At 66.3% G+C, this 14,244-nt stretch overlaps 2 protein-coding genes across 12 annotated transcripts in view; one reads left to right on the forward strand and one right to left on the reverse strand.

Moving 5' to 3' along the window:
• Positions 1-6,267, forward strand: part of PKD1 (polycystin 1, transient receptor potential channel interacting) — a 41,440-nt gene extending 35,173 nt beyond the window's left edge. For 2 of the 3 annotated variants that reach the window (XM_045072254.1, XM_045072255.1), the window contains exons 35-46: positions 1,102-1,220; positions 1,297-1,499; positions 1,579-1,773; positions 2,145-2,284; positions 2,621-2,733; positions 2,911-3,058; positions 3,136-3,261; positions 3,520-3,694; positions 3,787-4,077; positions 4,161-4,295; positions 4,389-4,694; positions 4,790-6,267. In XM_045072254.1, coding sequence (XP_044928189.1) covers positions 1,102-1,220; positions 1,297-1,499; positions 1,579-1,773; positions 2,145-2,284; positions 2,621-2,733; positions 2,911-3,058; positions 3,136-3,261; positions 3,520-3,694; positions 3,787-4,077; positions 4,161-4,295; positions 4,389-4,694; positions 4,790-5,257 — 2,419 coding nt within the window. In that variant the 3' untranslated portion in view covers positions 5,258-6,267. Of the gene's footprint in view, positions 1-1,101; positions 1,221-1,296; positions 1,500-1,578; positions 1,774-2,144; positions 2,285-2,620; positions 2,734-2,910; positions 3,059-3,135; positions 3,262-3,519; positions 3,695-3,786; positions 4,078-4,160; positions 4,296-4,388; positions 4,695-4,789 lie in introns of those variants that run through there. The other variant, XM_045072256.1, reaches the window with a different exon arrangement.
• TSC2 (TSC complex subunit 2) overlaps positions 6,264-14,244 on the reverse strand; it is a 32,208-nt gene continuing 24,227 nt past the window's right edge. For 5 of the 9 annotated variants that reach the window (XM_045072257.1, XM_013055236.2, XM_013055234.2 and 2 more), the window contains 15 exons: positions 14,074-14,226; positions 13,862-13,974; positions 13,157-13,369; positions 12,040-12,243; positions 11,457-11,525; positions 10,115-10,245; positions 9,187-9,683; positions 8,899-8,974; positions 8,571-8,657; positions 7,664-7,850; positions 7,276-7,415; positions 6,955-7,033; positions 6,791-6,882; positions 6,601-6,699; positions 6,264-6,504 (listed from right to left, as the gene is read on the reverse strand). In XM_045072257.1, coding sequence (XP_044928192.1) covers positions 6,334-6,504; positions 6,601-6,699; positions 6,791-6,882; positions 6,955-7,033; positions 7,276-7,415; positions 7,664-7,850; positions 8,571-8,657; positions 8,899-8,974; positions 9,187-9,683; positions 10,115-10,245; positions 11,457-11,525; positions 12,040-12,243; positions 13,157-13,369; positions 13,862-13,974; positions 14,074-14,226 — 2,311 coding nt within the window. In that variant the 3' untranslated portion in view covers positions 6,264-6,333. The remainder of the gene's footprint in view (positions 6,505-6,600; positions 6,700-6,790; positions 6,883-6,954; positions 7,034-7,275; positions 7,416-7,663; positions 7,851-8,570; positions 8,658-8,898; positions 8,975-9,186; positions 9,684-10,114; positions 10,246-11,456; positions 11,526-12,039; positions 12,244-13,156; positions 13,370-13,861; positions 13,975-14,073; positions 14,227-14,244) is intronic. The other 4 variants (XM_004750710.3, XM_004750709.3, XM_004750711.3 and 1 more) reach the window with 2 other exon arrangements.

Genomic DNA, 14,244 nt, shown 5'->3' on the forward strand with positions numbered 1-14,244 from the left:
GGTCCATGAATGCTGTCCTCAAAAGGCAGTCTTTGCTCTCCTGCACTGTAGACTTTCGGGTGAGGCTGTGTGTCGTTGGCGCCCCGCTGCTCTATGACCCTGTCCCAAGGGACGCCATATCCACGTGTCAGACATAACACGTCCAGAGCAAGGACTGGTGAGAGCAGGAGCTAGCTGGTCCCCGTGAGACGCGAACATGCACCCCTGCTCACTCGTATTACCTGCAAATAGCTCAAGCTCGATCTGTAATCAGAAAAGTCCGTTTCCAAGAGGAATCGGTCACTGGCGTCTTGCTGTCCTGGCAGTGGCATCCCACCTGCACAACCGGTATTGCCTTCCGTTCCGTAGAAGCCTCCCGAAGCCAGACACACTGAGCGCGGCTCTGGGCATGGGGCTGCTGGCAGCATAGGGCGCACAGTCGCGTCCCACATCTGGTCAGGGCTCAGTTCTGCGGAAGCCAGGGCAGGTGTGCACACTTGCTCTCTGGAGGCGCCTGTCGCCTTCCTGCTTCCAGTTGCTCCCCTCTTCCCTGCCGGGGTAGCTCTGGAGCCAGCCAGGTCCACCGGGCGCCACGAGGGGCGCTCAGTTCTGCAGAGTGCTGTGCACTGTTGCCGAAAATCACTTGTCTTAGCTCGCAGAGCTGCATCAGAGCATGGGAGGTGAAGGGCAAAGGTGGGGGCGGTGGGGAGCGCTTGCTGGCAGGTTTCAGGCCAAGTCGGGGTGCTGGCGGGAAGAGCAGGCCAGGGCCAGGGCTTGGGGACGGGGCCAGATGCCCCCATGGCGGTGCAGTGAGCACGGACCAGATCGCGGACCAGTGGGGTGAGGACTGTGGCTCCTGGTGGAGGAAGCGGGAGGTGAGGGGGGGCCGGGAGACAGGCTGATGCGGGTTTGCAGCCTGAGGAGCTGGGCAGGTGTCGGGGCCCCTCCTCAGAATCGCTGGTGGGGTTCAGAGCCTGGCACCACATCCTCCCAGGTGTGGGGCAGCGCCTTCCGCCTCCACTGCCTGTGGGGGGTGGCTGCGCACCCCCATTGACACTCAGCAGCTGGAGCCGCCTGCTGCCCCAACAGGTGAGCACAGGCGCCCCCACTCCTGTGCTTCAGGTCTGGCACCCCCGGGGAGAGGACAGAGCCGCTGGTACTGCACAGGCTGGGAGAGAAGGGGCTACCCAGCCCAGGTTTGACTTGGGAGCAGCCCCAGTCGGCAAAGCTCTCCCATACAGGTATGTTCTTGGGTCCCCGAGCTGCCCCCCATCCCTGCCCATGGGCTGCCTCTCACTAGTCTGTCTGCTCCCGTAGGGCTGGCGGACGGTCTGCGGAGGCGGCTGCTACCAGCCTGGTGTGCACCCCTGGCCCACGGGCTCAGCCTGCTCTTGGTGGCTGTGGCCGTGGGGGTTGCGGGCTGGGTGGGTGCCAGCTTCACCCCCGGTGTGGGTGTGTTGTGGCTCCTGTCCAGCAGCTCTAGCTTCCTGGCCTCCTTCCTTGGTTGGGAGCCTATCAAGGTAAGTGGGGTGTGGGGGGCCCAGCGGCCAGCCTCCGACACCAGCGGGCCCCTCTCATGCCCCCCCACCCCCGATGCAGGTCCTGCTGGAAGCCCTGTACTTCTCGCTGGTGGTCAAGCGGCTCCATCCGGATGAGGGGGACACCCTGGTGGAGTGCCCTGCGGTCACTCCCGTGAGCGAGCGTGTGCCCCGTGTGAGGCCCCCCCATGGATTTGCACTCTTCCTGGCGAAAGAGGAAGCCCGGAAGGTCAAGAAGCTGCACGGGATGCTGAGGGTGAGCTCGGGCCCGGGGTCGGCACCTGCCCTGCTCCCCCATAGCTGGGCCAGCATACTGTCTTCCCTTATGTTCTCCCGTTGTTGAAAACCTCCCCCCGGCCCTTGGTTTCCCATGGAAGGCCCTTGGGACCCTCTGCCTCTTCTCTGGTCCAGCTCCACTGCCTCCTCCTGCCTGGTGTTGAGGGGCCCTGGGGGCGGTCTCTGCCTCTGGCGAGATCACGTCTGCCCCCCACCACTGGCGGGGCCCTGGCCGCTGTCTGTGCTGCCTTCTTGGCACCAGGCCCCTCGGCTGTGGGCGGTTTCCTGGCCAGCTCTGTCACAGTGGGGCCGAGTGGGCTCAGCTGACTTCAGGGCCATCCTTGCCCCCAGAGCCTCCTGGTGTATATGCTCTTCCTGCTGGTGACTCTGCTGGCCAACCACGGGGATGCTTCATGCCACAGCCACGCGTACCGTTTGCAGAGTGCCATCAAACAGGAGCTGGGCAGCCGGACCTTCCTGGCCATCACCCGGTATGGACACCCCCAAGTGCACCCACAGACCAGTCGGCCTGGCCAGGGAGCCGCTGATGCTGACCAGGCCCCATCTGCCCTGGCCTTAGTCCAGCCCAGTCCCTGGGGGACATGGGCTAGTGTCTTGGCACAATTCTGGTTGTACCCCATGACACTTACCTGCTCCAAACACCAGGACGCCAGGACGGACTCTGCGTCCTCCGCTTGTCCCACCAGGGGGCCCTGGCGGCCCACTGTTGTCTGGGCCGGGGCAGCAGGAGCCCAGGGCCTCTGACCCACCTGCCCCGTGGGTGCAGGGAGCTGTGGGGTAGAGTGTGGGACTGTGTCTCTGGGCAGGTCTGAGGAATTCTGGCCGTGGATGTCACATGTGCTGCTCCCCTATGTCCACGGGAACCAGTCCAGCCCCGAGCTGGGGCCCCCGCGACTGCGGCAGGTGCGGCTGCGCGAAGGTGAGCGGCTTCTGGCGACCTGGCTGAGCCCTTCACCTGCTCCCCGCTGCTCTCCATCTGGGAGACCACAGCCTCTGCCTTGTGGGCTCAGGGAGGGTGTGCGGTGCTCCCGTCGGCCCAGCCCAGGCAGCCGGGTCCGCAGTGAGCTCCTGGTCTCACGGTGCTCCTTCCCGGCAGCGCTCTGCCCGGACCCTCCCGGCTCGGGGGTGCCCACGTGCTTCGCAGCCTCTGGCTCCTTCAGCACAGGCGACTATGGGGTTGGCTGGGGCAGCGCTGCCCACAACGGCTCAGAGACGTGGGCCTACTCTGCGCCAGACCTGCTGGGGTGAGCACAGAGGGCGCTCCCCGGGCTCCTGCGGGGGTGGGGGCAGGGCTGGCCCTGACACTGCCGCCTGCCAGCAGGGTCTGGTCCTGGGGCTACTGTGCCATGTACGACAGTGGGGGATACGTGCAGGAGCTGGGGCTGAGCCTGGAAGAGAGCCGCGCGCAGCTGGGTTTCCTGCAGCTGCACAACTGGATCGACAACAGGCAGGGCTGGCTGAGCTCCCCGCCACCCCCCACCCCCATAACCCCCGGCCCACAGCATCCCGCCCCTGCGCCCTGGCCCCCACGGGCCCTCCTCCCACCACCACCTTTGCGGCTCCCCATCCGTTGCTGACTCTCGCTGTCCCCACGACCTCCACCCCATGCCCCCATGTCATGTCCCCATGCCGCCCCACGAGCCCTTCCTCCCGGAAGGCTCCAGGTCTCCTGGTCTTCTCACCCCGCCCCCTTCCTGCCACATAGGAGCCGCGCCGTGTTCGTGGAGCTCACGCGCTACAGCCCGGCCGTGGGGCTGCACGCCGCCGTCACGCTGCGCCTTGAGTTCCCTGCGGCCGGGCACGCGGTGACCGCCCTCAGCGTACGGCCCTTCCCGCTGCAGCGCTTGAGCGCCGGCCTCTCCCTGCCGCTGCTCACCTCGGTAGGTGCTGGCCCCGGCCCCCCCCCTCCTTAAACCCGCCCCCACCCCGCCTCCTTGCCCCGCCCTAGCCAGTCTCGGCTCCGCCCCCGCAGGTGAGCCTGCTGCTGTTCGCGCTGTACTTCTCGGTGGCCGAGGCTCGCCTGTGGCGCCGGGTAGGGCGTGCCCGCGCAGTGCAGCCCGGGGCCTGGGCGCGGTGGCTGCTGGTGGCCCTGACGGCGGCCGCAGCGCTAGTGCGCCTGGCACAGCTGGGTGCCGCTGACCGCCAGTGGACCCGCTTCCTGCGTCGCCGCCCGCGCCGCTTCACCAGCTTCGAGCAGGTGGCGCAGCTGAGCGCCGCGGCTCGTGGTCTGGCCGCCTCGCTGCTCTTCCTGCTCCTGGTCAAGGTGAGGCCGGGGCAGCCGCGGGGGTGCGGGGCTGGGCTGGGCCGGCAATGCCCCTTTAATCCGCCGGTGTCCCTCGCCCGCAGGCCGCGCAGCAGCTGCGCTTCGTGCGCCAGTGGTCGGTTTTCGGCAAGACGCTGTGCCGTGCCCTGCCTGAGCTCGCGGGCGCAGCCTTGGGCCTGGTGGCGCTCGCGGCGGCCTACACCCAGCTGGCCGTTCTGGTAGGTGCCAGTGAGGCCCGCGGGGGAGGGTGGCGTTGCCCAGGACCCGCCCCTCACTCGCCTCCCCTCCCCTCCCCTCCCCTCCCCCTGCAGCTGGTCTCCTCCTGTGTGGATTCCATTCGCAGCGCAGCAGGGGCCCTCCTGGTGCTGTGCCCTGGGTCTGGGGGTCCTGCCCTGTGCCCTACTGAATCCTGGCGCCTCTCCCCGCTGCTGTGCACGGGGCTCTGGGCCCTGCGGCTGTGGGGGGCCCTGAGGCTGGGGACGGTTCTTCTGAGGTGGCGGTACCAGGCTCTGCGTGGGGAGCTCTACCGGCCGGCCTGGGAGCCGCAAGACTACGAGATGGTGGAGCTCTTCCTGCGCAGGCTGCGCCTCTGGATGGGCTTCAGCAAGGTTAAGGAGGTGGGTACGGCCCAGCGGGGGGGAGAGGGACGCACCCTGGGCCCAGGTGAGCCCAGGGTGCAGCCGGACTGACCGAGCCCCTGTGCCGCCCCCAGTTCCGCCACAAAGTCCGCTTCGAGGGGATGGAGCCGCTGCCTTCCCGCTCCTCCAGGGGCTCCAAGGCTTCCCCGGACGCGCCACCCCACAGTGGGGGCTCTGACACCTCCCGGCCCTCCACGTCCTCCAGCCAACTAGACGCGCTGAGCGGGGGCCTGGGCCGGCTGGGGCCACGGGGCGAGCCCGAGCCCTCACGCCTCCAGGCCGTCTTCGAGGCTCTCCTTACCCAGTTCGACCGACTCAACCAGGCCACAGAGGACGTCTATCAGCTGGAGCAGAGACTACAGCATCTGCGGGGCCGCGGGAGCACCGGGCGCCCAGCCTCTCCTTTGCACTGTGTCTCCTCAGACCCACGGCTGGCCCTGCCCAGCCGTCTGGCCCGGGCCAGTCGAGGCATGGGCCTGGCCACTGGCCCCGGGAGGGCTTCCCTGTGGGCCAAGAACAAGGTCCACCCCAGCAGCACTTAACCCTGGGGCCCTGGGCTCATACCCGTGCCCTGGCTGGGGCGGGCCTGTGGCTTCACTCTGGCTTCTGGAAGGGAGCCGGAGCAGACACCGCTCAGTATTAACTTCTGCCACCTTCAAGGTCTCGGGTCTGGCAGAAGAGCTTGCACGAAGGTCCCCCAGGGAGGAGGCACCCGCTGTCTCTACCCTGGGGATCTCAGCACTTTAAAGAGGCCGTGTGGGCAGCCAGGACCCAGGGTCCCCTCCCCGGCTCCCCGTGGGAGGACAGAGCAGTATTGGGCCAAGTGCCCATCCTCTGAGATGCTAATTTATTACTGGAGTCCTCAGGTACAGCGGGCTGTGCCCGGCCCCACCTCCTGGGCAGACATCTCCCCTTTGCTAAGGATCCAGGCTTCGGGGAGGGAAGCTGCACCTCCCGTGGCCGTCCCCACTAAGTTATTACCTCTCCTGTGCCCCTGCCGAGTGCACTCCCCGTCCGCTGCCATCTGTGTGTCTATGGTCGGTAATTTATATGGGGTGAAAATGTGTATATTTTTGTATGTTGCTCTATTTTTCACTAAGGCCAAGGGACCCACTGGCCAAAGCAGCCCGGCGCCCACTGTTGCCCACATTAAGGGGCAGCAGGCCTCCCTCCCCAGATGCCTGACGGGAGGCCAGGTCCAGCTGGGGAGGGGAGGCTTGTTAGAAAAGCCCAGTCCCTTTCTAGGCAGTTCTGTCCCTCCCCAGGGCCCTTGTTCTGTGCCTAAGGCTGGCAAGAAGGCAGGGCCCAGATCTGCTGGTGCCGGGTCTTGGGGAGGAGCAGGAGGCAAGAACAGGGCACTTGGGTGGAACGGGCCCTCCCTGGGGGCTGGCTCCCGGGGCAGGGAAGGTGAGCCTGTGGCCATGTGCGCAAGAGCACGTGTGTGGTAGGGGGGCCCCAGTGGCCCTGGACCACAGCTGGGGGCATGGCCGAAGCTACACCCTTGGTCCCGGCCCCACCCGACAAAGTCAAATAAACCAGCTGGCTGACTGCATCTGTGTGTGGGCCGCAGGTGGGCACCTCAGCTTTATTTCGCGCGTGCACCCCCCGACGCGCGGCCTCACACGAACTCTGTGAAGTCATCCACCGCGGAGATGAGGCGCTTCCGCTGGCCGGTCTCGTACGCCGGCACGGGCTCCGCGGGCGCCGGAGCGGGTGCTTTGCCGTGGCCCGGGGTGTGCGTCTGCAGCAGGGGCAGGCTAGGGCTGGAGTACTGGGCTTCCTCTTGGATCTGCAGGAGTGGGAGCGTCAGCAGCAAGCCCCCCCACAGGGGGTCTGCCCCGCCCAACCCAGTGGCTGCGGGGGGTCTGGGGTCCACATTCCTTACCCGGTGGCGGAGTCGCTTGATGTGACGGAGCCTGGCAATCCACTTGGAGGGGTAGATGTCGGTGGGGTTGGAGCGGCTGTGATGCACCTGTGAGGCCATCTGGGGTGGGGTGCGGGGAGTGCTGAGCCCTCTTGGGGGGGCATCTGTGGACCCATCCCACCTGCCCCTTGGGCCGTTCCCCTCAGCTCACGTTTGCGTGCAGAGCCATCTGACGGGCCACAAAAGGCAGGTTGCGGTCAGACACGATCTTGGCCACGCTGGTGTCCACGAGGCCCTCCATGTCTGGGGAGAAACGGAGCTCACACCAGGGCTCAGGGCCCCAAATATCCCCCGGCCCCGCACCCCGGGGCTCACCTTTCCTGCACTGCAGGGACACCAGATTGCATTCGTAGTCCAGGGGGGTGATGATCACGTGGACAAAGTTGAACTGGCCCTGCCCGGACAACAGCAGAGGTCACTAGCCCCGAGGACCACTGTCTGCCACGTCCTCACTCAGCTCTGGTGGGCGGGGGGCTGGCTACCTGAGCCAGCCTGTGCCCCACTTGCCACCAGCCGCTGCACACACCCCTTCCTCCCAGCGGACCTCAGGGCACAGCCGCCTCCCCTCTTAGAAAAACAGGACCCTGCTGGGCTGTCCCCCCAGAGAGGCATGGGCCCAGGCCTGCCCCCACTCACTCTGATGGTACCCAGCTTGAAGTCCTCGCCCGAGTCATTGTAGACGATGGACACAAAGTCGTTGCCCAGGTGGCGCTTCTTGTCACAGCGGTGCTTGTCCACATCTTTGGTGGGCATCAGAGTGGCAATGTGGAAGACCGCTGCAGGCAGACCGGCAGAACTGAACGGGTGGGCCCCCCGCACCTCTCTCCAAGGGTACTTCTTGGCTTCCCCAGAGGCCCTCAGGGCCTGTCTGGCCGGCAGCACTGCACCCCTCTGCCTGAGCGCAGAGCTTCTAGAAGCAGAGCTGCCAGCCCCATGCGCCCCTGCCACGGCTCCCCACCCCCACCCTGCCGAGGCCCCCGACAGCCAACAGCAGCAACGGGTGATGGGGCGGGAGGGCGCCTACCTTGCATGATATCGTCATGCCAGCAGTAAGTGAACTGGCCGTCCTCCCCGCATACATCCAGGCCGCCCAGGTACACCTTGTCTGGCTGACAGTCCTTGAGCTCGATGAGTTTGCCCAGGCCGGTGAGGAACTCCGTGTACCTGTAGGAGCCGTGCTCGTTGGACAAGATGGCGAGCTCGCTGTTGCTCTGTGGGCAGAGAGGAAGGAGCATGGTGGCACCCTGCCCCCGACGGCTGTGTCCCAGCCTCCCCCTCCTGCATATGTATTTGGTCCTTGGTACCACAGGACCTTCTGAACACAGCCAGAACCCTGGCATTCGGAATCCCAGCCCCAGTCCACAGACCTGCCCCTCGCAGGCCCACCAGCACCCGCCTTCCACCAGCTCTCCCACACGGTAGTCAGAGGGACACTTTAGACACTCAGGCAGAGTCCCCGCAGACCCTCTGCTCAGAAGCATTCACACCTGCCCACCTCCCTGGAAAGGAAAGTGCAGCTGCCCGACAACCCAGGAGGCAGTCCACGCCAATGACCCACGTGAGCCCTCCCCTCGACTTCCCTGCCCCACCTCCTGTTCCCTGCACAGGGGACATGGCACCAGACACCAGCACCTGCCGTTCCCACACCAGACGCTCCCTTCCTCTCTTTCCCACACCTGGATGGCTGACATGACCGTTGCCCTGCTCGCACGTGCCACCTTCTCCGCCGTGGAGTGCTTGGCACTCCCCTGGGCACCACGAGCTCCCACGCTCACCTGTCACTCCCGCCGTGTCCCTGGCACCAGAGCAGTATCTGGCCCAGTGGCCACTCGTGCAGTGACCAAGCTCTGTGACAAACAAGGATCCAAGCCCTCACCCCTACCCCAGGTAGGAAGGCCACACAGCTGCACCCTGGCACCCAGGAGCCTCACCTGGCCTTCTCCCACGTACAGGACGGCGATCTTGTGGGTGTCGTAGGACGGAATCTGGTCGAGAAGCTGCACTGACCGCTCAAAGGACTGTAGCCACAGAGCCCTGCCTGAGCCTTGGGCGGAGGCCATCCCCTGCCACCAGCCCTGCAGCCCCAGCTCGATCCCCATGCAGGCAGGGCTCTCCACACCGGGGTCGATCACCCCACGACACCCCAAGGAGCTGAGGCTGGGACCATGGGCACCACTGCCGAGAGCTAGGGCAGCCCCAGGCGCCCCCCCACTCAGGCTCGAGAGGGCCCCACAGGGGAGATAAGGCACGCCCACCCACCTCATTGGGGAGAAGGATGGGCTTGTTGGATTCGTCACCAAAGAACGGGGAATGGTAGAGCTGCAGGAACACAAAGCTGCAGGGGGAGAGAAAGGGAGGGCCGGGTCAGGGTCACGGCCGGTACCGTCCACCCACACACACAGCAGCAGGCCTGAGCCTCTCTTGTGGCTCCAACCAGCCACAGCGCTGAGGCCACGTGGACCTGCAGCCCAGCCTGTGGTGGGGTCCCAGGCCCCACATCGTCCCGGAGACTGTCCAGCAGCTCCAGCCCGGGAGGGCAAGGCTCACCTGGGATTGATGCCGGGTACCTTCTCGGTATTGGAGGCCCCAGTTCTGCTCTTGAAGGCATCCCTCTCTACCCTCTTGCCTCTGCGTGACGGGGCCGAATCAGAGATGGTGTAGCCTCTGGGCCGCAGGCCACTGGGGGAGCGGGGGCAGCTGGAAGGCAAGGGACCCTCGGGCTGCGTGGGGCCCCGGCCCTGGCTCTCTTCACCTGGGGCTGACCAGGCGGCACCTGCCCCGTCCAGGATCCCGGACTGGGACCGGGTCTTGGCCTCAGGGCTCAGCCGGCCAACATCAGTCTTGTCCCCAGGGTCCCCAAGGATGTCCTGTAGGGTCTGCAGCTCGGGCGAGGAGCTGGACTTGCTGAGGGGCTGGCAGGGCTGGAAGGGGAGCTCCGCAGAAGGCCGGGCGCCCTCGGAAGAGACAGCCCGCTCGATGGGGACTCCTCCAGCAGCAGGCTCCTCCGCGGGGAACCTCTCCTCCTGGCTGGAGCTTGATGATGACTTCCAGGAAGGAGTGCACAGGACCCCGGTCAGGAGGAACCAGCACACCCATCAGGGGTTCACGTGGAGGCGATGAAGCGCCCCCCGCCCCCGTCCCCAGTCAGGGCCACAGAGCCCCTCAACAGCAAGCGGCCGGTCCCACCCTCTCCCCTAGGACAGCACCCACTGGTGAGCAGCAGAGCTCGGCATCTCCAAACCAAGGACACCAAGGACGAGCAGCTGCCCCCATGCAGGGCCCTCTGGAAAACCCGACAGTCCACGGGGAACAAAAGCGGCAGGGCTGCTCGCCATTTCTCAGATGAGAAAACTGCGTGCAAAAGACTCGCCAAAGTTCTGAGCAAGTCTGTGTGCCAAGGAGCCCGGAGGGAGGCCCCGCCCCCTCCCCAGAGCGCCCCCCCCACCCCGCAGCTCTAGCGCCCCAAGGCACTCACCCTGCTGTAAGCCTCAGCGCGGCCACTGCGCCGGTCTGTGCCTAGCGTTGCCTCAAAGTCCTCCAACTCTGTGGGTTCAGTGGGCAAACGAGCCTCGCTCGGACTCCCCTCCTCTGGAACGACCGCTGAGTCTGGGAGGACACAGACGGGGCTACTAGGTGCTGGCCCGGTCCCTGGAGCTCACGTGCCTGAGGTACGAGCCTCTCCCCGAGAGGGTACGGGGGGCCCCACCAGAGCTTCACCCAAGGCCTGCCTCGCCTGTGGCTCTAAGCTGCCCGCACCCCAGTCAGCTGCTGGAGGGCACTCTGAGGGGTGCAGTACGGCCCCTGACACTGGGCATCTCTAACATAGGCTCCCAGCCTGGTGACAAGGGGCCACACGGCCCCCGGGATCTGCATCCCAGGACCCCAAGAACCTGCCCCTGCTGCTCCAGTGGGGGAGACGGGCAAGGGAGCACTGAACCCCACCAGGGAGGAGCCCCGCCTCGGACGAGGCCTGAGCTCAGGAGCAGCAGTGAGCTGGGGCCGGCTCCCAGCAACAGGACACCAGGATTCTGCCCTGCCTGGTGTCGAGGCGAAGCCTGATGAAGGAGGAAGCCCTGAGCGCGCACAGATGGGGAGCCCAACCCGGAAAGCAGAGACGCGCCTTCGGAGCCCAAGCCAAACTCAGAGTCGGGAGGGCCGAGGCCAGGATGCCCCAAAGCAGCATTTCCTGTGCCAGTGTCAGGGCAGGGGTGGGGGTGACGAGCCATGAGGGTTAGCACAGCCCGCGGTGGCACAGCCCTCGCACACGTGCAGTCCGTCAGCCACCCGCCAGGACCCGTCTGCACACTGCCCTTTCCAAACTGGCTCTTGCGCACACATGGGGGCTTAGGCGGGCCAGAGGGCCATGTGGGTCAAGGCCCTGCCCCCGCCAGGGCCTGGAGGTGATGGGCCGGCCCCCAGTAAAAGGCACACAGAGCCCAATTTGCGGGTCCAAGCCAATCAGAACACCAGAGGCCAGGGCACAGTCAGCCCGGCTGAGCCCCAGGGCCAGGCTGGCCCCGAAGACCGTCCGCGACTCAGCTGCGTGACGTCACCTCCCGAGGCCTGAAGAAGGGGCTGCGAGGGCCCGTCCGGCAGGGCACAGGGCAGAGGGGCCCGCCGGCCAAGCACAGGCATCCTGCACAGACGTCCCCATGCGAGTCGGGGCCCTGCTCTGGAGGGGACGGGGCGGGGGGCGAGGAGTGGCGCTGGCAGAGTCGCGGAGGGATGGCCGCACAAGGGACGGCGGGGGCAGCGAGGACGAGGCAGAGGAACGCTCTGCAGCAAACAGCATCTTCCTTAGAGAGACGGGAGAATACCTGCCCAGGAAACGCCCCTGTGCAGCTGTGCTCGGCAACTGGACTGGCACAGCGAGGAGAGAGAGGCCACTGCAAGGAAACCGCGAGCGGCCAGTCAGCAGAAGGACAGACTACGCACAGTCGAGCAGAGAGGAAAGGCAGCGCTAGTCCCGCACAGAGCCCGAGCCTGGAGGGAGAGAGCGGAGGGCCAGCGGCATCCGGCCAGCAGCAGGCGGCTCACGGCCCACGCAGGCTCCCGGCTCTCTGTGCGGCTGCCGGGGACGTCTGCAGCGTGGGGCGCACCCCTCCTCCTCACCAGCACAGCTCCCGGGCCTCCACCTGAGGCCACAGGCAAGGCCGGAGGGAGCGCACTGGCCCCTCCGGGCGAGGGCACAGGACACACAGGCAGGCTCGGGCTGGACTCGGCGCATCCAATCCCAGACCCCAGCACATGTGCGGCTGCCCTGCTGGGCCCCGGGGCACACCGAGGACGGTGCCCGGCATGGGGTGCGCAGGGCCGCACCGCATCTCCAGGCGGGGGCGGCAGCAAGGAGAGCTCAGGGAGCCGGCCAGGCGCATCCCCCACCGGGGCGGCGGCACTTACCCGTGTTGGATCGCGGGGGTGGAGGGGGCTTGGCCGAGCCAGCCGCCGGCACCGACAGTGACTTGTACAAGGCCGTGTCCCGACGCTCCTTGAAGCGCTCAGCGGCCATGAGCGCATTGGACAGCTCCTGCAGCGGCATGTTGTTGATGTCCGAGGAGAAGGGGCTCAGAGGGTTTTCCAGGCTCATCAGCCAACTGGTGTTCCCTGGGGGGCGGGCAGCACCCGTGCACTGGTCACCCGCCGCACGCGCGAGCTGGTCCTCGGTGACGCCACTCTCCACCCCAGGGCAGCTACTGTGCCCAGGCCGGGCTCCGCGGAGGCCTCTCAAAGCCTCGGACCTTGCACAGAGAAGCCTGGGTGGGGGGCCTTCTGGGCTCTGTCCCTCTCCCACTAAGGCCCAGGAACCACCCCTGCGGTCAACCTCCCACACTGACTGTCCTCCTGTCCTGACCCACCGCCTCTTGCCCTGCCTGGGCCTCTGGTCTCCCGCCTACTCCCTGCCTGCTCCCCCACGGGAGCCAGGACCCGTGCACGGCCCTTGTGCCTGCACTCGAGGCTCCTCAGGGCCTACCATCCAGCCCCTCCTGTCACTGCCCACCACGCTGTGCCCAAAACAGATCTCAGGCCCTGGGCCTTGGCCTAAATTCTTGCAATACTCATTATGGGCTCAATCGTGTCCCGTAAAATTCATCTGTCCAACATTCCCAGACTCCAGCAGCTCAGAAAGCAGCTCATTAAGATAAAATAGAGCCAAGCGGATGGTCCCTAAATCCCCAGGGTTCTTCCAAGAAGAGGAGACGGGACACAAACTCACAGGAGCGAACAGCCCTGCCACTGTGACCTGGGACTCCAGGCTCCGGGCATACGAGGCACATGTCTGTGGCTGACGCCCCCAGGCCACAGCGCTCTGGGAGGGAGGCCCCCTGCTCAGGCGCCCGGATCGCCTCTTCGCCATTCCCCTCTGGGCACTAAGCTCAGAAGTCCCAGAGCAGGGGCTCCCTCAGCCCCGCGTGCCTGCTGCTCACTCCTGGGTACCTGGAGTCTTGGCAGGGGGCTGTCCCGTGCTCACCGTGTGGTGGCAGCGGCCCCAGTGTGCTGAGTGCAGGCCCCTCCATACCTGTGGGCCTCCGGACCAGGATCTCTGCCCAGCCCTGGGTCAGAAGGGGCACGTAGGCCGCCAGGCTCGTCTTCTCCTGTGCTGGGAACTGGGTGCCCGCTGACGCCCTCTCAGGTTTGCTGGCTGGTGCCGTCTGTGCACCAGGAGAAGTGGGGCCACCTGCGAAGTGGGATGCTGGAGTGTCCAGGGTACCCACACGAAGGCCATGGCCCCCTGAGGAAGAGGAAGGCAGGAGTGCTGGTGACCACCACCTGCCTACCACACAGCCACCAGCCCAGAACCCGCTGTTCTGCACAGGGCCTGGTGACCAGTGGTAGCTCAGCCCTCCCCAGGCACGGCCCTCATAGGGGGTCAGCCTCAGGAGACCCGGGGCAGTAGGAAGGGGCCCCACGGCTGGACCACAGCTCATCCCTGCTGCAGCAAGAGAAGCTCCAAGGGTGAGCTGAGCTGAGGACCAGAGGAGCCAAGGGCTCTCAGGAAACACCGGCCACGAGGGACAGACCCACGGCCACGAGAGACAGACCCGCGGCCACGAGGGGGCCCCAGACCAGTCATAGGAAGGCATGCCCCTTGCTAGATAGCCATGGCGAGGGCTCACAGAAACAATACCCCAGCTGTTCAAGCACTGAGACAGGCCTGAGGTCAACCACCTTGTCCCCCACGTTCCAAGGAGTCTTTGCGAGTGTGCGGACCCACGAGGCTCACCGGACATGGAGCGGACGCGATCCCTGGCCCCGCGGCACACCTGCTGCCCAGCCTGGGACTCTAGCTTGGCAGGCGCCTCCTTGGTCTGTCTCACGTGCACACCAGCGTCAGTGCTGAGGACAGAAGGGTCCGTGCAGAGTGTAACCAAGGTGCCTGGACCCAGGACAGTCACCGCCAAGGACTGCTGGGCAGGGGACAGAAGGTGCCGTCACCTCAACTCTGGGCCTCCCTGCAGCTCTCCTGAGTCCAAACCCAGCAGCGACCGGGTCCCGGTTCCCACACTCGTTGTCACGGTGACAAGCTTGTTCCCAACCAGCCAGGTTTTGGTCCTGCCACCAGCCAGGAGGAACTCTCCCACAGGGGACCTGAGAGGACAGCAGCAT

Source organism: Mustela putorius, unplaced genomic scaffold (genome assembly GCF_011764305.1).
Source record: "Mustela putorius furo isolate JIRA1106 unplaced genomic scaffold, ASM1176430v1.1 tig00004007_pilon_pilon_pilon, whole genome shotgun sequence".
Taxonomy (NCBI): Eukaryota; Metazoa; Chordata; class Mammalia; order Carnivora; family Mustelidae; genus Mustela; species Mustela putorius.